At 45.4% G+C, this 24153-nt stretch overlaps 2 protein-coding genes across 3 annotated transcripts in view; one reads left to right on the forward strand and one right to left on the reverse strand.

Moving 5' to 3' along the window:
- The window catches only part of LOC146195950 (uncharacterized), a 94375-nt gene that overhangs the window by 69890 nt on the left and 332 nt on the right, over window positions 1–24153 (forward strand). The window contains exon 4 of the mRNA XM_084597975.1: window positions 19915–19979. Coding sequence (XP_084454101.1) covers window positions 19915–19979 — 65 coding nt within the window. The remainder of the gene's footprint in view (window positions 1–19914; window positions 19980–24153) is intronic.
- Window positions 1–24153, reverse strand: part of LOC146195951 (uncharacterized) — a 94572-nt gene that overhangs the window by 16649 nt on the left and 53770 nt on the right. The window lies entirely within an intron of this gene.

Consider the following 24153-nt stretch of genomic DNA (forward strand, 5'->3'; position numbering starts at 1 on the left):
TAACTGACCAAGTTGGGTGGGTCAAATGGTGCTGAGCAAGTGCACCTTGGGACGTCAGTGGTGCAGAGGTGGCATGGGCAGCCGTGGGATGCCCATCGGTAGCTACAGACGCCGGAACGGTGAGAGCAGGGGGATGTGACTGCGCCATGGCGGTTGATGTGCCGCCAAGAACACGACCGGAACGGAGCTCCAGGGGGTGCCGCGTTGAGGACGCTGGGATCAGGAGTCACTTCCACCACTTGTGAGGCAGAAGAACGCACCAGCAAATTCACCTTTTTACTTCAGGTAGGCCGAAGCAGCAGCTACCGACTAGCCACAGCTTAGCAACACTTCGTCTTCTTCGCACGACCCGATGACCGATGATGATTACGCTGAGATGAAGATGAAGGTCACTCACAGTGCTTACAATATATATATATATATATATATATATATATATATATATATATATATATATATATATATATATATATATATTGAAGAGTGGTGTATTGTGCTGCCTGAAGGACACAGAATGGCGGCCGGCGACATAAAGTGATCAAGTTGCGAAGCTCAATACAGTATCCGACAACCGCAGCTCGAGCTTGCAAAGCTCATCACAGTTGATCACCGAAAACGACAAAACCTCCATCATCGCCAGTGTCGACGCAGTGTAAGTTTTTTTGTACAATTACGAGGCGGAAAGGGGAGCCATCTTGCCACAGGAGGCGAGAGTGCGGCACGGGTATGGTAGCATGGCTATAGGCGGCTGACGTGAAAGACTTCTCGTCCGTCAGAAGTGTGGTTCAAAGAAGGTAATCTACTCTGCAAGACAGAGAAAAGCCATAAAACATTGCCGAGATTTTCGAATCAGCCGGACCTGACACCCATAATAAGGTATTGATAGGAAAGTCAGAAGCTGGCTTGGCGAGATCACTGTAATGTCGGCGAAGTTCTTGAATGTCGGGCGTAAACGAAGGAGTAAAGCAACATCAGCCCCCTGATAACTCAAGCCTGTTCCTTGACCACCGCATGCTTTCCTTCCAAAATAGGCCTCTCTCTGAGCACTCGATTTTCCAGCAGAAATAGAAAATGGTGCTTATGGTATAGGTTCTTGCCTTTTCTTTGTGAAACTGAACTCTACATTCGATTTGGGCTCTAATTCTCATGACTGTATATATTTGACTCCACTACCACATCATCATCCGATGCAACCCTTTTTGTACCGTTTTTCTTTGTCACACTTCTTTTATCCCCTCTCAATTCAACATTCCACCCACCTTCTCTGCATTTTCCTGCAATAACTCATGTGTATGCCTGCCTATGCGACCGCCCGGCTGATATATGCCCGCCATGTAATTCCATTCCCAACGTGCCTGCCGGCCCCATGATAATTTAAGAACGCAGAAGTTTTAATCTTAATAAGGCGAAAGCCTTTAGGCACTCATAATAGCAGTTACCGCTCATTCTTTATAACCAAAGGCTGGAGAAAGAAAAACAACATGTTAAGAATTGCTAGCTGGCAGCTGGCATAGCAGAGCACTAACTGGATGTAAGGCTTCCTGACATTCCGTTTTTGCACCAGTTGACAACTCGGACATCTCCTTTCATATCGTAGGGCGACATCAGAATAAGACTGTCAAATCCTCGCATTCACGTTATCCCTAGGCTAGGCAGGCACGTTCCTATAAACTTAACTTTGAGCCAAAACGACCAGAAATCTACATTGAAGATATGGCACATTGTTCTGTATTCTTGGCTAAGTAATTTTGCATTTTTACTGACGAAGATATATGACAGATGCATTCAAAGCAATGGTTCAATGGTCTATAATGGAAAGGGGTGTCTGGTACGTATACGCACAATCGTTGGAATTGCATGTCGTCCTTCTTGAAGCCGACCTCTACTGAATTGTGATGTGCAAAGATTAGGTTCTGAATTGTGATGTGCAAAGATCATTTTCTTGATATTTTGAATCGCTCAACTTAACCGACCTTGCTTTTGTGCACCGGACGGCCGCCGCATTTTAAATAAAGATTCGAGTTAGTAGGCGGAAAGAGGAGCATGTAGCCATAACCCAGCGCCCTCCTGGATTAAGGAACAGATGCTGTAATAATTATAGTGCAGCGAAATCTGCAGAATTTTTGAAATATTAGGAGTCATAGCTATTTTCTAAACTGGATACAATTAACACTAAGCACGCAGGCCATGCTGAGTGTAGAAAAATTGAAGCTCGACCACAAGATGCCAATATTGGACATTTATTTGCAGAATGTAGACGAAGGTCATATATTGCTATTATGCAATCACTATGGCGTCTACATAATTAAGACCCGATGAGGTTATATAAAGTCCTGTTGATGCCAGGCATATGGCCCTGGTCTGTCTATATAAGGTGATGCCATATATGCCCTTTATCAGGCCACATAAGGTCGCGAGGATACCATATATGCCCCTGATCAAGCCATATAAGGTCCCATTACCCGTTCAGATATGGATTATATGCTGCATGATATGGCCAAATCTGAGCCATATAAGGGCAACATTTTGCACATATATGACCTTATCTGGCCCAGATAAGGTCTTATTTGCTGCCTTATATATTTGTATCTGGCAGCATATGTTCCATATCTGGAGCAGATATGGGATTTTCAAAAGGCTATCTACCATCCGTTGTGCTCTTAGCATGTTTACGGCCAATATCAGGCGATATATCAGGTACTAAAAATCAGGAATTAGGAAAATAAATTATGCATCAGCAGATATGCTATATCTGATAATGCAAATCAGAAATTGGGCAGATACGGTATACCTAACCAGATATGCCACATGTGATGCCGCAAATTAAGAATTGGGTTTATATAACCTATCTGCCAAAATTGGTCGATATATTTTATATCTGCCCAATTCCGGGAATGCGTTTTTATATAAGTCCAGATTAGACATTTCCGTAATGGACGTGCAATTTGTTTCAGCCGTCAAAACTCTGTGGACGATAGCGAACACAATATCGACCCCTGGAGGGATTACATCGACCAATACATGCCAAAATGTATTCAATGTAGATGAGCCACCTATATTCACAGGATCATATCAGTTAAAGCATACAATGATGCGTGCAATGTTGTCAAGCCATCGCATCTGCCCATAAAATATTGACCACTATACCCATGATGAACACAATATTCGTAAACCATCACAAAGAGTAATAAAATATTAAGCATCATATGGCAGTAATAATTCTGACTTGACAGACCATCAATATGATAGAATATGTATTGAACTATGTAAAGCTGTAATGTATTTTTGCAAGCCATTACAGTTCGGCAGGCAACATCAACTACTGTAATTACAGATATAAAATGTTGCGAAGCGATGACGACTGGCCGGAGGATATTGACCAATTTATGCCAAGATACATTAGATGCTGACAAGTAATCAATACTGACATCGCAATATTGACTAATGTATGTCATGGATCACTGCCCTGTCGTGGCGGAGGGGCTTGCGAAAGCAGAGAGTTCTGACAAACTGTGATTCATTTTAGAAAGTAATGGCAACCCACTCCAGTATTTCCTGCCAAGAAAACCCTATGGCCAGTCACAATAACAATAATTATATGGCGCCGGAAGATGAGCCCCAGGTTGGAAGGTGTCCCACATGTTACTGAGGATGAACAAAGGGCGATTCCTAGTAGCTCCAGGACAAATGAAGCAGCTGGGCTAAAGCCAAAAGGATGCTCAGTTGTGGATGTGTCGAGAAGCGACCGGAACGTTCTATGTTTCAAGGAGATATATCACATAGCAACATGGAATGTAAGATCTATGACGCAAGGTAAACTGGATGTCATCAAGCGAAAAATGGACAGATTGAACATTGATACTTTGGGTATCAGTAAGCTCAAGGGGACCGGAATGTGAGATTTTAATTACGGCTACCATTATGTCTTTTACAGTGGGCACGAATCCAAGAGAAGGAATGGGGTCGCTCTCATAGTAAACAGAAGAATGGGCAAAGCAGCGGTAGGGTACAACCCCAAACACGACCGACTGATTTCACTTAGGATCCAAGGTCACCCATTCAACATACCAGTTATCCAAGTCTATGCACCAACCATTACTGCTGAAGAAGCTGACGTTGAGAGATATTATGCGGACCTGCAATACCTTTTGGACCGCACTCCATCATCAGGCTTCCTTTTTCTCATAGGAGACGGGAATGCTAAGGTCGGTAGTGAAGAAATATCCGGAATTAGAGGCAAGTTCGGTTTTGGTGAGCCAAATGAAGCTGGGCAGAGGTTAGTAGAGTTCTGTCAAGAAAACAACCTGACCATACCGAATACTTATTTTAAACAGCACAAGGGGCGCCTGTACACATGGACTTCATCGGACGGTCTGTACAAGAATCAATCAATTATGTTCTTTGCCGGCAGAGATGAAGAAGCGCTATACAAGCAGTAAAAACAAGGCCTGGGGCCGATTGTGGCACCGATCATCAGCTTCTTGTTGCCAAAATTGCGATTCGATTGAGGAAAACGCAGAAAACTAGAAGGCCTTTCAGGCATGATTTGGATCAAATTTCATCAGGATATCGTGTGGAAGTGAGAAATCGATTTCAATAATTAGATCTACAAGACAGAGAGCCTGAAGAGAGGTGGACTAATATTCGTGATATAATACAAGAAGTTGCTACCCAGGTAGTTCCAAAGCAAAAGAAATGCAGGAAAGCAAACTGGTTATCTGAGGAGGCTTTGCAAATAGCTGAGGAAAGGAGGATGGCAAACATTATGAGGAAAAGAGAAAGATACAAGGTTCTCAATGCGGATTTTCAGAAAAGAGCAAGGACAGATAATGCCTTCCTGAACATACAGTGCCAAGCAGTTGAGGACAACAGCCAATTAAGGAACACAAGAGCTCTGTATAAGACAATTAAAGATATCAAAGGAAGCTTCTGTGCTAAGCTGGGCGTTATACAGGACAAACGAGGCAGGAACCTCACTGAGGCCTCAGAGATAAAGAGGAGGTGGCACTAATACACAGAACAACTGTACAAGAAGCACCCCGATGTGCAAACCCATAATAAGACGGTTGTGATTACTGATCTCGAGCTGCGCATCCTGAAGAGTGAAGTAAATGGACCTTAGCCAGCCTTGCTAAGAACAAAGCAAGCGGAACTTATGACATTTCAACTGAGTTGCTTCAAAATCTCAACCATGACGCTGTTAACGTTCTGCATACATTATGTCAGAAGATTAACACAACCCTGCAGTGGCCACAAGATTGGAGGAGGTCAGTTTACATCCCCATTCTAAAGAAAGGCAGTGCCAAAGATTGTTCCAATTACCGCACGATCGCGCTTATTTCGCATGCTAGCAAGGTGATGTTGAAAATCCTCCAAGGTAGGCTGCAGCAGTATCTGGATCGGGAGTTTCCGGACGTGCAAGCTGGGTATCGCAAGGGCAGAGAAACTAAAGACCAGTTTGCCAACCTTCGCTGGATCATGGAAAAAGCAAGAGAGTTCCAGAAACCCATCTCTTTCTGCTTTATTGATTATGCGAAAGCGTTTGACTGCGTACATCACAGCAGATTGTGGCAAGCTCTCCAAGAGATGAAAGTTCCAATACACCTCATCTCTCTCCTCAGGAACCTGCATGAAGGGCAAGAGGCCACAGTCAGAACTGGACATGGTCTTACTGACTGGTTTCCGGTTGAGAAAGGAGTGAGACAAGGCTGCATACTGTCATCCTGCCTATTTAACCTATATGCAGAGTGCATCATGAGGAAGGCCGGTCAGGACAAGTCTTCACCTGGAGTGAAGATTGCTGGAAAACGTAACAACAACCTTAGATATGCGGATGATACCACTTTGATGGCAGAAAATGAAGTGGAACTCAAGAGACTTCTGATGCGCGTACACGAAGAGAGAGAAATTTGGGCTTAAACTGAGCAGTAGAAGGCAAAGATCAAGGCGTCTTACCCTATCAAGTCCTGGAGCATCAAGGGACAAGAAGTGGAAGCTCTGACAGATTTTCTCTTCTTGGGCTCCAAGATTACCCCGGAAGGAGACTGCAGCCATGAAATTATAAGACGCCTGCTTCTGGGAAAGAGAGTCATGGTTAGCCTTGATCGCCTAGTAAAGAGAAGTAACATTATTCTGCCAACCAAGATCCGTATAACTCGTACTATGGTCTTTCCGGTTGTGATGTATGAATGCGAAAGTTGGACTGTGAAGAGGCTGAACGCAGAAGAATTGACGCGTTTGAATTGGGATGCTGGCGGAGACTATTGAGAGTTTCGTTGACTGCCAGAATATCAAATCAGTCGATATTGTCGACCATAAACCCTGACTGCTAATTGGAGGTTCAAATTTTAAAGTTAAAGCTCAGCTACTTTGGTCGTCTGATGAGAAGAGAGGACTCGCTGGAGAAAGATTTGATGTCAGGAAAGGTTGAGGGTCGCCGGAGAAGGAATAGGCACCGAGCGCGATGGTTAGATGGAATCCTCTAGGCGCTGCAGATGAAGTTATGTGATGTTAGGAAGAAAGTGAAAGAAAAGAAACCGTGGCGTGATATGGTCCATAGGGTCACGAACAGTTGGACACGACTGAACGACTGAACTGAACTGATGCCATGATAGGTACAATGCTGGGCTGACACTGCAGCTCATTGCACATTGTCGTCCACCAGAACCAACATGTATACATGTTGGGAAGCCCTAAAACCAGGTGGGATAACACTAACCAATATATGCCAACACATATTCAATGTCGACTGGGCAGCTATACAGGCAGGACAATATTTACCATTGTATGCCATCATCGACTGTTTTATCTACAGATATACACCATGCGAAATCAGTGGGTAGAAGAGCCGTACGTGAAAGTTCTGAAAGATATATATAGTGGCTGCACAGCAGCCATAGTTCTGCATAAAGAGACAAAATTCCCATAAAGAAAGGCATCAGGCAAGGAGACACGATCTCCTCAGTACTACTCACAGCTTGCTTAGAGGAAGTATTCAGAGACGGAGTGGGAGCAGTTAGGGATAAGGGTAGATGGAGAATACCTCTGTAATCTGCGATTTGCTGATAACATTGCCTTGCTAAGTAACTCGGGGATGAACTGTAAATAACGGTTGATGATGTAGACAGGAAATGTAGAAAGGTAGGCTTGAAAATCAATATTGTCACGTAGGGTGACGAGGTCGACGACACAAATGAAGGGTGTCGATGATTGCCCTAAAACTCTTTATTTGGGCTGACGCGCCCGCAAAACAACTAAGCAACTCGGCGGCGGCGATAGCAACAAACGTGCTCGTCGGTCGTCGAACAAAGAAATGCTCGTCACACTCGTCAACGCTCAATTTAAAGGCTGCACAGAACAATCTAGATAACGTCGCAAACAGCTACCAGCACGGGCTGGAACATTGTGGAAAGACACCCGAGTGGCCGGAACCTTCGAGACAGATCTCGGTGCATCTTGCGCTACAACAAAACTGATAAAGGTGTGACTCGCGACATCGAGCATTAACAAAGATTACGGAACTGATACGCGGTCCAGAATCAGAGTGATATGCCTGTATGCCGGCGGCTGTTAAAAAACAACAAATACAGTTTGGAGGTGTCGCGGCATTACTCCCCCCTTAAAAAACATCGCCTCGATGTTCCAAAACAAAGAAACTTAAACATAAACACTGCAAAGTTTAAACACCACAGATTCTTTAACGCGCGTAATATAGCTTCAGTCGTACAACATGTACAATTTCTGGGCGTGCGCGTCGCCGTTGTGATGCTGACGTTCCGTCGGGAATGACTTCATAGTCCAGTGGTCCGACGCGGCGAAGGATTTTGTATGGCCCAAACTATCGACGCAACAACTTTTCACTTAATCCGCGACGGCGAATTGGTGTCCAAACCCACACTTGGTCTCCTGGATTGTACTCTGCGCGGCGTCGTCGTAAGTTTCTTCAGGTCATGGCCGGGGCATCCCGTTGTTACTTCGCTGGGCGGCGGTGTCGGCTTGCACTCTGGTCGTGTTGTCGTCGATGTTGGCGTGTGGAGCGGCGGTGAAATGGCTGCATCGTCGTTAGTGGTCGTCGGCGGCGGAGGATCTTCGTCTTTTTGCCGTTGATCACCCTTACCTCCAAAGGTTGCTGCTTTTAGTTTCCCCTACGGGGGCTTGGGGACCTTCCGCGCATACTCTCATCATAGGTACGGACTGGCGACGCAAAGCGGGCCCTGTACGGCGATGGAGACCTGAATCGACGGATTGGTGGCGCAATCTCACCGCTACGCAGATAGTTGTCAATTTCTTGTGGTCGTTCACCTGGGCGTGGTCGTGGAGCGTCGACTGCAAATCCGCGGAGACCGATTCGTCGGTACGGGCAGTGGCGCAGAATGTGGCCGGCCTCACCGCAGTGGAAGCATAATGGCCGGTTGTTTGCAGTCCTCCAGGCGTCGCACTTCCTAGGGTTTGGGGGTCGTTGGTAGGCTTGGCGGGCGGGGGCCAAGGGGCGGTTTTCAGGAACAGGACGGTTGCGGCGAGTACTCGGAAAGTCATCACGTCGGGGCGGAGGGCGACGTAATGCACCAGCGTAGTTCATCGCTGTTGCCTCGTGTGCTGGAACAGTCGCAGCCGTCGCTTGAGGAACGCCCAGCGCCTGCTGGACTTCTTCACGGACGACGTCCGCGAGCGTCGCCACCTGCGGTTGTTGCGATGATGGCATCAGTCGGCGGAGCTCCTCTCGCACGATCTCCCGGATGAGGTCCCGAAGGTTCTCTCCGCTTGTAGATGCGCTGGGGTAGTGGATTGAGCAGTCCGGCTGAAGTGGTCGCTCGTAGTGGCGCGTTCGGGTGGCCAACGCCTTCTCAATAGTAGACGCCTCCGTTTCAAATTCCGCCACAGTTCTTGGCGGATTTCGCACAAGACCCGCAAAGAGCGACTCTTTAACGCCTCGCAATAGAAGTTTGACTTGCTCACCTTCGGTCATATTAGGGTCGGCGCGGCGAAAGAGGCGCTTCATCTCCTCAACATACGCCAAGACAGGCTCGTTAGGGAGTTGAAGTCTTGATTGGGGGAGGGCCTGGGCTCTTTCTTTTCTGACAGAACTTGTAAAGGCCATCAAGAACTGTGCTTTGAATATCTCCCAATCCTTGAAAGAAGTCTCGTGATTTTCAAACCAAACTCGGGCATGTCCTTGAAGAACAAAGTAGACCTGCCTAAGTTTCGCAGCGTCGTTCCAACCGTTGAATTCTGCCACACGGTCGAAAAGGTCCATCCATTCACCCGCACCTTCATCCGATCGTCCATGGAAGCAGGGGGGCTCACGGGGTTGGACGAAAACAACCGGTGCTGTAGGCTGGGCTATTGTCAGCGTCGATGCCTTCCAAGATCGAATGGAGTCAGGCAGCAGACCGTGTTCGGGTTGTAGGCCTTGAAGTCGGCGGCTGACTCTGTGACCTGTAGGCTGGTCTTCCAGGGCGTCAGGAACACTGCTTGGGTCTTCGCTTGAAGGATCAAAGGCAGCACCTCCACCAGATGTCACGTAGTGGTGACGAGGTCGACGACACAAATGAAGGGTGTCGATGATTGCACTAAAACTCTATTTGGGCTGACGCGCCCGCAAAACAACTAAGCAACTCGGCGGCGGCGATAGCAACAAACGTGCTCGTCGGTCGTCGAACAAAGAAATGCTCGTCACACTCGTCAACGCTCAATTTAAAGGCTGCACAGAACAATATAGATAACGTCGCAAACAGCTACCAGCACGGGCTGGAACATTGTGGAAAGACACCCGAGTGGCCGGAACCTTCGAGACAGATCTCGGTGCATCTTGCGCTACAACAAAACTGATAAAGGTGTGACTCGCGACATCGAGCATTAACAAAGATTACGGAACTGATACGCGGTCCAGAATCAGAGTGATATGCCTGTATGCCGGCGGCTGTTAAAAAACAACAAATACAGTTTGGAGGTTTCGCGGCAATATGCAGAAGAATAAGGTAATATTCAACAGGGAAGGAACAGCAGTTTACGTTAGGTAGCGAAGCACTGGAAGTAGTATGCAAATATCTCTACTTAGGACAGGTAGTAACCGAAGATCCGGACCATGAAAAGGAAATAACAAGAAGAATAAAATTGGGATCGACCGCATTTGGCAAGCACTCGCAGATTATGACTAGCAACTTACCAGTATCACTCAAGAGGAAAGTATGCAACAGTTGCATCTTACCTGTACTCAGTTATGCTGCTGAAGTGTGGAGGCTAACTAAAAGGGTTTAGTTAAGTGGAGAACAACGCAGAGGGCTATGGAACAACAATTGGTAGAGGTAACATTAAGAGATAGGAAGCTTGCAGAGTGGGTAAGAGAAATAACTCAAGTTACTGACATATTAGTTGAAATCAAGAAGACGAAATGGGCATGGGCAGGACATGTAGTGCGAAGAGAGGATAACCGATGGTCGTTAAGGGTATCAAATTGCATTACAAGAGAAGCAAATCGTAGCAGGGGGCGGCAAAAAGTTTGGTGGGCGGTTCAGGTTAAGAAGTTTCCAGGGGTCAAGTGGATGCAGCTACCACAGAACCGGATTAATTGGAGAAATACGGGAGAGGCCTTCGCCCTGCAGTGGGTATAGTCAGGCTGTTGATGATACACAATATTAGCAAGCCGTCACGATTGGCAGGGGGTTATTGACCAATGTATGCGAAGATATATTCGATGTTAACAAGCCATCAATACTGGCAGGGCAGTATCTACCGATGCATGCCATGATATGTGCAATGTTGGCCAGTGGCCACCGCTCGTCGGGAAATATCGGCCACTGGAGCTGATGATGCATACAATGTTGGGAAACCACTAAGACTGGCGGAATAAAATTGACTAATGAATTCTAAGCTATATTCAATATCGACAAGTCATATATACCGGCAGGAAAATATTTACCAATGTATGCCATGATTGACGAATTATGGGTAAGACATTGCAGATTGCTGGACAATAATGGTCATCTTATATCATTTTGTATGCAATGTTAGCAAGGAATTCTATACACAAGGTCATTTTTGCCCACTGTTAGCCACCTGAATGCCAACAAGGGGGAACATGTAAATCACTGGTCCAAGAGTGGTCATAGTTATCGAATGGCTGAACCAATATTGGTAGCGCAATGGCGACACCGGGCCGCTGACGGAAAAGGCGTCGCCAATCAGTTTTCAATATCGTGCCGATGGCATGTACTACCTGGGTAACATCAGCTTCCTTTCAGCCCATTTTTCAGTACGCGGCTGCTGATGCATCTGCAGGTTCCGTCGCGAATGATTGCTCCACCTTTCCTTCTCACCGCTCAACAATGCTGTGTCGCCCCTGCTTGTATCCTCTGCGACGTCGTCCTAAACTTTCGCAAGGAGGAAGCTGAATGCGGAGTTCCTGAGGAAATGCCCTAAGAGGGAACTGTAAAAGGACTCACGTATCCCCCGAAAATCTGCTTGACGTTTTAGTTGAAAGTATTGCAGTACTGGCTCTTGTCGGCACGGACAGCAAGAATCATCATTCAGGACGTTTTGTAAGCAGTAGAGTTAGCCATTTTCTTTACTGTTTGGAGGATATTATTTTCGGGTGGGATTTTCTATCGCGGCATAAATCAGTGGTCAAATATGTTCGTACCGAACTGGAGGTTTTTGCTCTTGACGAACCATCGCCGACGTTTCTTTTTCCAATGTCATCGCGGCCGAAAATACTGCTCTGTCTATGCGCTTGCTAGTCTACGGGCCTACCGCTTCAGCTTTTGTGAGCTTTTTACCTTAGTAGCGACGTATTTTTTAGCCCATCACCCGTCTTTCTAAACTGAAAAAGTCTTTCCCTTCCTTACGCCAAAATTTTTATATCAGCTGGCCTTACAGCGGTCTGTAATTCTAATCCATTCTCAATTTCCGCGTCTCTGCGTAGTGGTGAATGCCTCGCCACCCATCCAGTTCGTTGATTCTGTTTTCACCTGTGAGGCAACAACCGCTTCACAGGCCGCAGATTTGCTGCACTACACACCACTAGTCCTTGCGCTGGGCTAGTCGTCCCCAGACGTTTTCCCCACCTATAACGAGGCCATTCGTCCTGTGCATCACTAATCTGAACTTCTCGCACTGCTTCATCAATTTCGTTCTTCACTCGACTTTCACCAGCTTGCTTTGAGCCGAACATCAACTTTCGCCCACCACATTGACGCCGGTTCTTATACTACTCTGCGTGCATGCACCAAGCACCGAGTTATTGAAGCCGAAATTCGCACTCGGCTTCAGAATGACGCCAGTGACCATTTAACATTCTGTGGTCCTCCCATGTTTTCTGATGAGGACGAAAGACTTCTATTCACTTCTGCTTCAACTACCGTGGCCTAAATAAAATGACGCGGAAAGACACCTACCTTTCCGCGTGTGCATTATGCATTGGACTGCTTACAAGGCGCTCAGCTCTTTCATTTCCTTAATTTGCCATCCGGGTACTGGAAGGTCGCCAAGGCTGCTTAAAATGAACCTAAGAACGCTTTATCACTCCCGATGGCCTCATGTAATTCACCACCGTGAATTGTGGTCTCTGTACCCCTGCTATGCTCGAGCTTATGATGGATACGATTCTGCGCGGCCTAATGCCGAAGACGTGCCTCTGCTACATTGACGACATCGTGGTGTTCTTGCTGGCTTTTGCGATCCACCCATCTTGCCTGAAGCAGGTCTTGACATGTCTCGCGAGCGTAGGTCTACCGCTCAACTTGAAAATGCCGCCGCATTTAGGGCTTTAACTGCCTTCCCGAAACTTACTGATAGTAAGCAACTAAGGAGCTTCTTGGGGCTCATACTTTCGGCGTTTTATACAGAACGTTGCTTCAATTCTCGCCCCGATGTCTCCGTTGCTCGGCAGTAACTCAAATGTTTTGCTGTGATCACCAAAAGGAGATGACTCCGACAACACCTTGCGCCACCTCCTGAGAGGCGCGCTACTCCTGCACCATTGTGATTCCCAGGAGCTCGCCGCAGTGCGCACAGCCGCCAGTAATGTCACTCTCGGCGCTATGCTTACTCAATGGCCTTCAGTCGGTTGCGCCAGTCGCACTCTCAGGAATTCGAATCTAACTACGACCTAAAGGAAAAGGAGTGCTTGGCTATTGTCAGGGCACTCACAAATTTTCACCCTTAGCCTTCGCGACTGTCCTTTTGACGTGGCCTCGGACCATCACGCCTTCTGCTGGCTTTCACCGCTCAAGCACACCTCCGGCCGCTTGCACAGTGAGCTCTTCGTCTCCAAGAACATGATATGAGTGTTATTTACCGATTTGATCGCAACCATCAAGACGCCAATGCTTTGTCTCGCTCGCCTCTTCCAGCATACCTTATAAGCCTCTCCGTCATAGGCTCCGTAGCGCCTTCGTTCGACATCAGTGACATGCTCGCCAAACAACGAAATGATTCATGGATCACATCTCTTCTTGACTACCTATTCAAACATTCCGCGACGATTCGGGATAACCTCCTTTCCGGGCATACCTAAAGCTCAAGTGTACGCAATGGCTCCTCGTGATTGCGCGCGCAATATGCCCATGGAGGAGAAAGAAAGCAGGAGAAAATCTCCCGTAAATAGGCAGTGGGATCCAGCACTGAACAATCCTTTGCATGGTGAATCTGACATTGATAGCACGTTCCTGAGTAAAGGGGCATCGACTAGAGGGCATCCTTCAACCCACATTCCAACATCTTGCTCAGAGTCCAGCCGGTCTGAAATATTCATTACTGGAAGAGTCTGCTCACAGTTGACTTCAGCGCTTGGGCTTCATTATTTTGCGTGCAGTCACCAGAATCGTTCTTTTATGCCTCTGCTGGTTGCGAAAATTGCCCAGTCTACCTCCATTAGTGGCAGACTTGTAATGAGTATTGTGTCATTAAGGTGCGCGCCAAATTTCTCGCACAGTTTTGTTTTTATTTAAAGTGCATATAACACCTCATGGATGCGCCGAAGCCACCAGCGAGCTGCAGTCTACATCTAACATGCACATTACGCCGTACATTTTTTCGGGACAGCAGTCAAATATTGTATTACGAGACGCTAAAAGTCTGCTAATCGCCATGGTCATATTTTTTTCTCCACCAGGCTTACCTAACTAATGTGAGCAACGTGTCTTCCCATTCGGCCTTGACAAGTGACCTTACGACTGCACGCACCGAGTCCACCAGCTAGTGCCCGGCTGGGTCAAGCGCTCGCCTCAAGCCTTTCACCAGCAAAGTTCCTGATACAGGATACGGAGCTGGCAGCTTCAAAGGTTTATCTCTCAAAAGGGTTCGAATGATATCAAATTTTATTGTAGGCCGAAAGCGGTGCTACGAAAAGCTGAGAGCCCCCTCGAAGTCTATTGGACGTTCTCAGATGTTCATGTTGTGAAAATAGCAAAAATAATTTAGCTTTTACTTTTGCGGTCATGGCTATGCGCAGGATTTTTAAGGAGGTAGAGCAGCTAGGTTGTGTCTTGAAAGTATTCGGAAGGTAGAATGTAAAGCACAGAAAAACATGGTTTCATTCACGAATTTGTTACGAAGCCTTCATTTCTGGCGCAAGGGCCAGGACGTATACAATAAAGTCCATCTGGAATGTCTTTAGCTGACCTTTACCTAACCCAAGGTCTAGGCTGGCATGTATTCTTGCTCTAAAAGAAGAGAGGTGTCCAGTGGAAGGACGAGGAAGCCGGTGCGTTTCTGAAACCCTTCAGCCATTACGCAGTGGTCACCTGCCATGTAATATCTAATCCTTGCTGCGTTAGGCATTTTGTAGTAGACGTCTAGGAGCGGTTGGTTCGCGTATGGCCGCTAAGGTATATTCCATATGCCTGGTCATAGAAACAGGTGAAGACCCGTTCGCACCGCGATAATAGCTGCAGTATAGGAGGACCTCGTGTAGCCCTCAGCGGGGCATTATGCAGAAAATGCCAGAACACACAAACGCACATTAGAGAAGCAAACATAGCCCCAAAAGTGTAACTGTTCGCGGCACTTTGCTGTAATGAAAACCGGTTTCGCCATTTGATCAAAATTGCTTTGTTCTTAAACCCAGTTAAGTGGTAATTGTGATACTGAAGGCAAGTATTTAATACTGAACAATAAGGAAGAGCATGCGAATAAATACTTTTGCTTTCGTGGACAAAATCAAGCGGTTTACTTCAATTTATTCACTCAGAGAATCTGGAAAGTGGATAACATCTATGGCCAGAAGAAATGTTGAACGTAGTTGGTGTTGCCGCCCAGAAAGAGCAACGAAAATCATTTCTGTCTGAGGACAAATCGTGGGGGTGAATACGATTGTAGTAATTATCTGCTACCAGCTTAGTAGTTCATCTAATAGACGCCGCGCCCATATCTGACATATAAATTATCTTCCTTCTTTTACCTGTAACAATTCTTCGTCATTTAAGTTTGAAGAATTTCGCATCACCAGTTCTTAGTACAGATAGCTGCTTTGGGATACACAAAAAGAGACCTGCTCTGGGCAGAGTCATCGGTATTGTAATATGTAAATATCGACCGTCTGAAGGAAGCATGACATTAAATTTTATTTCATGGCTTTGGATCTTCGAAGCGCATAATACATTCATTTGATTCCCAATAACATTAGGCTTAGTAGACAAATGCAAATATTGTATTTCAAGTAGGGTAGTGCTTCAGTTCCGTAATAAAATATAAGCTATATGGCATTGTATTCCTCCGAAGCAGACCTTGAAATTCTTAATTACCATTAAAAGGAGGAAAACGTTTTCTTTATGCACCTTCTTTCTTCGACGCCCCTGCTCTATTATGCTCATTTAACTGCTCGCTTATTTAACGGAACTTGTCAGAAACTAGAAATTTCCGCTCGTTAGAATGATTGCTTCCATGTACGATTTCAATATTCCCTTAGCGATAAAAGGAGAGCGTCTGTGACCACGCCAGTGCAACAATACAGGCGAGATGGATATATTCCTTCTCGTTTTAGAAAGAGCACGCATATCGATTATAATGTCGAGCTCTTAGTACTCCTGAACCAAAGCATTATGGAGGGAAATACTCTTTTTTATTGATTTTGAGGACAAAAAAAAATACAAAGTCTAGTCTAATAAATGAAATTAAAACGGTGGTAGTGCGCTATCACGGCATAATCCTATTTAGGGAGTTCCTTGGACACACTGCTGTTGAACGGTGTCCCATGTTATACAAAATTCCTGGCAGCATTTCTATCTTCCTCCCATTTGAAGGGTAAAAAGCGATATTAGGTGGAGAAATTTCGTGGAAGAACTTTCCTCAAAGCAATGGCGAGTAAATCGTCTTGCAATTATTGCCTTCTTCACCGCAATTCTCAATCGTTGCAGCGCCGATGCGAATTTTAAAAAGTTCACTGATACTTTCTTCTGTGCGCTACTCATATTCAAATATATTCCTGCCAAACCCTTGGCTCCTAGAACGATTCCTCCTGCACGCTTTAATTGCGAAGGAGAAAGGCGTATAAAGGGTAATCAGTTACAATAAGCCCAAGATTCAATCTTCGAAGGATACTAAATAATGTTTTCCCTCAAAACATGTATGGCGAATTGGAGCTATCTTAGCCAGTATGCCCCTTTGCTTGCGCATACGTTCATCTCTAGATAACAAGCTAGAAGTAAGGCAACTGCATACAGCAGATAATAATATAATAATAATAGTAATAATAATAATGACAACTGTTATTATTAATTCTCTGGAAGGGGAAGGTGCAGCACCTGTCACACGTTCTGTAGACTCCTGAGCGCGCACCGAAGCTCACTCTCATTCCAGGAAGTTTCTTTCTCCTCCCCCTATTCAGGCTTATACATTAGAAATTACTACCAATCTAGTCACCGCCTTTACCCTTGTACATGTAAAGGCCTTTCAAAAGCGGATGAGCGGCTCTTATTCCGCCTCTATCCCAGCACACTGTTGTGCATGGCTGCTCTTAAAATTTCGACCCTTCTTTCTCTTTGGCAGCTGCCCGCACTGTGGGGTGGTGTCTTTGTACATGTACTACATGTTGTGGGCCTGCCCCTCATATCCGGCTATTCCTCCCAACCTGAACCCAGCCCAGGAGGACCGGAAGGAAAACCGCACGGCTGTTCTGACCTCTAGGTCCAAACGGGCCTTAGTCGACCGATCCTGAGCGGCACCATACGCCACTCGGGCCCCGAACTAGAGACCTCCACCAAGTGTTTGTGAGGGCTTCTCCCCCCATCAATGTCAGCCCGTGCGTAATCGCCTGAATTTGCATCTGCACAGAAATGTTTTCCACCACAGGCGCGGTATAAAGGCTGGGAGGAAGGTGAGAATTACCACAACGAGAGGAAGGGGTGCCATGGTGGTGCGCTCTGGAGTAATTTTTACCACCTAGGCATATTACTATGCACGGACAATACACAGCGCACGGCCTTCTCCATTTCGCATCCGTCTAAATGACGCGGGCGGCAGCCGGGATCGATCCCGGATATTGTAATGCAAACCGTTCGTGCGACACAGTGATGTTCACACATGCGGAAGCCTTCCTTGAAAGCGATTTTGCTGCAGGCAGAAAGGATGTATCTATCAAGGCATACGCATCCAGCCAGCACCTTGCACAATAACTTCCTGTGTCTTGAGTGCGATGGTGCAAACAACCATATTTTGCTAATTACCAGGTTTTTGTGTACATAACTTGACCTTACGACGGCCATAGAAAATATGGTTATTTGACATTGTTAGTATATTTAAATCATGATTTCATCTAAGTGTGGATCCATTCTAGTCACACGGCCGAATACTGTTCACCTCAAGCATCTGTGTATGCCTTTTTGTATGTAAGCCCACACAATACATGCGCGCGCACACACACACACACACACGCACACACACACACACACACACACACACATATATATATATATATATATATATATATATATATATATATATATATATTCTTGAATAACGAGCCCCTCATTTCCCTATATATATATATATATATATATATATATATATATATATATATATATATATATATATATATATAGCTGAGCTCGCCGACTGTTGGCTTCTTTCCTTCATGTGTTCTAACGAGCACCCTCATTTCCCCTTCATTTATCTGCTTATAGCTTACGGGGGTCTCGGTTCTGGCAGTCTTGAAGCCATAGGTAGCGTAAGAGGGTTCTAGCACAGCTTTCGCCCTCGCTCTTGATCACGTTCTACGTGACGCTGGCGGTAACACAGGACGTTCCACGTCCTCCGCTTGGGTTGAGGGTGGCGCTGGTGAACACTCTCAAGGTTCGTATACAGACAACATTAATACCTAAGAAAGTAGCAGGGGGGACAGCGGCCGATGTAGCTTTAGTTGGAAGAGCATCGGACGCGATATTCGGAGGTCGTGGGTTCGGTTCCCACCATCGGCACGTTTTTTTCTTCTACTTTGCGTTTAATTATCTTTCCCCTGAACAGATTACATTACTAATTTATGTGATTATCGAAGTAAAAATTAATAATAAAAAATAGACAAAGTACAATTCCCAATGCTTTCCTTGGCCTCGCCGACGGTTGGCTTCTTTCCTTCATATATATATATATATATATATATATATATATATATATATATATATATATATATACATTGAAGAGTAGTGTATTGTGCTGCCTGAAGGACACAGAATGGCGGCCGGCGACATAAAGTGATCAAGTTGCGAAGCTCAATACAGTATCCGACAACCGCAGCTCGAGGTTGCAAAGCTCATCACAGTTGATCACCGAAAACGACAAAACCTTCATCATCGCCAGTGTCGACGCAGTGTAACTTTTTTTTGTACAATTACGAGGCGGAAAGGGGAGCCATCCTGCCACGGGAGGCGAGAGTGCGGCATGGGTATGGTAGCATGGTTATAGGCGCCTGACGTGAACGACTTCTCGTCCGTCACAAGTGTGGTTCAAAGAAGGTAATCTACTCTGCAAGACAGGGAAAAGCCATGATACACTGCCGAGTTTTTCGAATCAGCCGGACCTGACACCCATAATAAGGTATTGATAGGAAAGTCAGAAGCTGGCTTGGCGAGATCACTGTAATGTCGGCGAAGTTCTTGAATGTCGGGCGTAAACGAAGAAGTAAAGCATCATCAGCCCCCTGATAACTCAAGCCTGTTCCTTGAACACCGCAGGCTTTCCTTCCAAAATAGGCCTCTCTCTGAGCACTCGGTTTTTGGCAGGGGAAATAGAAAATTGTGCTTATGGTATAGGTTCTTGCCTTTTCTTTGTGAAACTGAACTCTACATTCGATTTGGGCTCTAATTTTCATGGCTGTATATATTTTCACACCTCTACCACATCATCCAATGCAACCCTTTTTGTACCGTTTTTCTTTGCCACATTTCTTTTATCCCCTCTCATATTCAACATTCCACCCACCTTCTCTGCATTTTCCTGCAATAACTCATGTGTATGCCTGCCTATGCGACCGCCCGGCTGATATATTCCCGCCTTTTCCTTCCATTCCCAGCGTGCCTGCCGGCCCCATGATAATTTAAGAACGCAGAAGTTTTAATCTTAATAAGGCGAAAGCCTTTAGGCACTCATAATCGCAGTGACCTCTCATTCCTTATAAGCAAAGGCTAGAAAAAGAAAAACAACGTGTTAAGAAGCCCTAGCTGGCAGTTGGCATAGCAGAGCACTAACTGGATGTAGGGCTTCCTGACATTACGTTTTTGCACCAGTTGACAACTCGGGCATCTGATTTCATATCGTAGGGTGACATCAGAATAAGCCTGTCAAATCCTCGCATTCACGTTATCCCTAGGCTAGGCAGGCACGTTGCTATAAAATTAACTTTGAGCCAAAACGACCAGAAATCCCCATTGAAGACATGGCACACTGTTCTGAATTCTTGGCTAAGTAATTTTTGCATTTTTACAGACGAAGATATATGACGGATGCATTCAAAGCAATGGTTCAGTGGTCTATGATGGAAAGGGTGTCTGGTAGGTATACGCACAATCGTTGGAATTGCATGTCGTCCTTCTTGAAGCCGACCTCTACTGAATTCCGATGCGCAAAGATTAAGTTTTTATTTAAAGCAGTTGTCACTCGAGAAGCATGTGTAGGTAAAACAATGTATCTAGGCCTCTTCGTAACTATACAACGGAGAGGCCATCGTCCGATGCAAGAGGAGTTAAGGAATGCAAGTTTAAGCAGCATGGTAAAACATCTTTAGATCAAATAAGCGTTTTATTTTTACTTGCTCCCTGAAGCAGTTGCCAAAAACTAAATGCATTTGCCTCATATGGGGCAGGTGCGGTCATTAAGCATTGTTGTCGATGCACCCACACGAATTACAATACACACAATTTTTTCAACATCTGGTGCCTACATGACATGACATGATAACATGCCACCTTGCTTGGGCAGAAGCGTCTTGCCTGGGGTGCTATATGGCTGGAATTGCTCCTTATCCAAAAGGGATTATACAAAGTCAAAAATCTTTCTTGCTACATGTAGTTGTTGTCTTCAGAGATGGCGGTTAGGCCGCAATAAATGCTAGACATGTTAATGAGGGAACGGAAGAACGAATGAAATTATAATTACTTCAGTTAAATAGGCCACTCCTTAAATATGATATTCTTGACACAGCGCAACCGATATGGACAACATCCGTGTGTTTCTCCTAAAGCAGTGTAGGCTGCGTTGTGCCAGGAATGATCGACCACCAGTTCTCTCAAGTTTTTACACTAGCAACGTTATGTAATTCTTGCAACATGCTTCATAGAAGTACAGTGTTTTTCGAATCAATGCTTAAGAATAAGAAACTCTTCTTCTTTACATTATATAATAATGTGAATCTTGCTTAGGATTCTGATTGATAGAAGATATATGCCATTCAACGCCTAGCTTTAAATCCACAATAATACTGAAAAACTGTAACATCCACGTGATATATTCTCCGAAATTCAGAAAGTCATACTGACGCAATTTAAGCGCAGATATATCACTAGCTCTGGTAAATTGTTTCTGTAAATGGTTGGTGAAAAACCATTCTAATCACGTCTAGGCTGTTCCATCGAGCCGGCATTGGGTTACGTTTAGAGAATTGATACTCTAGCTTTATTATGAGAATAGCTGAATTTAGCTTGAAAACCAATTTATAGCATTGTTGATCAATATGAGGAGATATGCGAGAAACGCCGTCTTTTTATAAAAAATGACCAGAACAGTGCTAGACAAAGTGGTATTTTTAATTTGTTTAATCTATACAGCGTTTCACCTCCCCAAGTACTCTTGAGTACCCTTTGATCGTATTTTCTGTGCATGATGACTACAGATACCGAACGTGTCTTCGCACTTTGAGAAAACAACCCAGCATCTAATAAATTTAAAAAGACATCTACCTACGTGTAACGTCTGTTCAAATTAATTAACATACCTCACACAGTTGCACATAGTCCGCCCAGGCCGTTTACACTTAAGGATAGTTTTCGCAGCAAGTTTTTCTTTCGGTGGCTTTGCGAAGATAGAAAAATGAAGCACCAATGAAATCTCAATTCCTTCCACGATTCACGCTGTAATTTTTCTGCTTCTATTTGAGCGATATATCTGGAATCAATTTCTAGGCTAAACAACAGCCTTCACTTAAGTTTTGTTCACACCCTAACACTTCGCCTCTGTGTCTGATATATTTATCTGCAGCAAAATGTCTTGCTTCTGTAGATGAAGGCTGACCGTCCGGTTCTAATTGATTGGAATACGATACATTAACACCTTTTCTCGTGTGAGGTGTAGAAAATTGGTCAGTTATGGTTTCATTAGTGGGAAATCAGGCATGAGCCATGAATGGACGGAGGAAACGTGCAACCAGTAATATTCTGAATGAATTTAGCCCACAAAACCACAAGTGTCACGCTGTCAAAAAAATAACCTAATTGCTAGTTGTATACTGCAAGTATAGTTTCGGGTACATTATTTCACAAGGTGTGAGGAGGTCTTACACAAAGGCGTGAGCAGTAGTAGATCTGCGTACCAACAGAGGAGCGGGAATTTTGGAAAATATTGCTCGATAACCACCATATTCTCTGATGTAAACTTGTTGACAGATGCTGGAGTGGAGAATGTATATACACGCATGTCGGGAAATCGGCGCACATTTTCATCAAGCCGGTACGGAGCGAGGTCCGCGCGGTGTCGCGTGGAAAGCATGTAGAGAAAGACCTCCTTTCAAGCGCGGGAGAGTGCGTAGCTTTGTACGCGTTGCCATCACCCTCTTTCCCATTGCAAGGGGAGGACGGTGGTTCATCGGTCTGGAATGCGCCAGAAAAATCGAGAATCTTCTATGGGACCTGGCCAATGACGACGCGCGGCTCGACGGGAGGAGGAGAGAGCGCTATAACCAGCGAAGCTAAGTGTGTGTGCGCGCTAGCTTTGACGCGTGCTAACAGACAGACGCGGCGCGCCCTATTTAAAGAGACCGCGCCGCTTGTGTAGTCAGTCAGTCAGTCAGACAGTTCGTCAGCGTTTGCGACGTGTTCGCCTGTGCTTCGGCTGGACTCCCGGGGATCACCCGCTGCTGGCAAGCCCACGGACCTACAAGGGAGCGGCGCTCGTCTCGTATGGCGGCCACATCGTGACTCTTGAGGCGTCGGACTGCAACAGTGCCCGGTTAACAATTTGGTGTTTGTTTATGTAACCCTCTCGTGTTTCATCTGTTGTAAAGTCTCTATGTTATTGAATACCTGTGTAATTGCATGCTTAGCGTTTGTTATTCTGTGAACCTCTCGTCTGGGCATTTCAAGTGATCTTGTGTGTTCCTTTGTATCGTCTTTGCTGTGCATAAATTGTGTTTTTGTTACTTCAGACTCCGAACCTTACTCTGGCTTGAACCGGCGACCGCTGGGCACCAAACGGCCACCCCCTTCTGTCACTACAAGGTAGTTGAATTCCGGCTGAGCTTGCCACGCAGGTTGAGGACATCTCCTTTGCGACCGGAACCGCTACCCCCACTCACTCTAAGGGTGTCTGGGAGTGTGCGCACCGTAAAGGGCGCATCGTTAATAATACCCCCATAATTATTAACGGGTGACAACGCATCAGCAAATATGGGCCAATGCTTGAGCGCAGGTATATATATGTATATATATATATATATATATATCACAAACTGAAATGAGAGCGGACTTAACTGAATGGACGCTGCTTCATTCCTATCCATCTACAACAATGTATCTGTGTGAACAAGTTTTACAATAAAATTGAGGAACAATAATATTCCAAAAGCATCTGCTCTTTGGTCAGTAATCTGTTTAAGCACTTTTCTTAAAAAGAAGCGCACAATAATTCAGTAAGAGGGTTACTTCCCCCCCCCCCAACCCCGTACAACGAAAATATAGGGTTTTCTAAGCTGCGCTCTAGGACAGAAGCACTGCATTTAATGCAATGTTTTTTATTCCGCGATGTTTCTTGAATGAAGGCACAGGGTTTGTCTCGAAAACTTTAGCAGAAGCTTTTCATTTCGCGAATACGTTGAAATGCGTTGAGGAAGCACATAAGTACTCGAAGGAATTACTATCGTCAACTTGCCTCTAACGTGACTGGATGAACCATGCTAAGTGGGAATCGGAGCGGTGTCATATCACCCAGAATGCTTCAGAAAGGATGATTGGGTCTTAATCTTGATGTTAATTCAGGCGCGTGCTTTTTCCGATACCGCTTTTCTCAGTGTAAGTGAGGGCAACAGCAGCACTGATGGCTTCGGCCTTTTGTGTGAACGAGCTGCAATGCCTTGCCTAATACAACTTCCTTAAGTAATACGCACCGAAAAAATAAGGTTGGGTTAATATAAATGAAACCTGTTTGCCCCGCCGTGATGACACAGTAGTTAAGACACACGACTACTGTTCCGGAATACCAGGTGTTCGATTGCGGCCACCGCCGGCTGCATTCCTATGGAGGTGAAAAGGAGAGGCGCGCGTATACTCTGCGATGTCAGCGCCCGTAAAAGATCGTCGGGTTGTCGCAATCACTTGTAGTCCTCCACTGCGGCATCACTTTCTCTCTTTCAGTCTTTTTATCTCCACCTTGCTTCCATTCTCTTACTGGTTTATTTCGCAGCTGGTTTATTTTGATGCACACATAATATTTGCGTACTTGAAATGGTTGTTTTTGGCT

This window comes from Amblyomma maculatum, chromosome 3 (genome assembly GCF_055883805.1).
Source record: "Amblyomma maculatum isolate TAMU_Amacu chromosome 3, ASM5588380v1, whole genome shotgun sequence".
NCBI lineage: Eukaryota > Metazoa > Arthropoda > Arachnida > Ixodida > Ixodidae > Amblyomma > Amblyomma maculatum.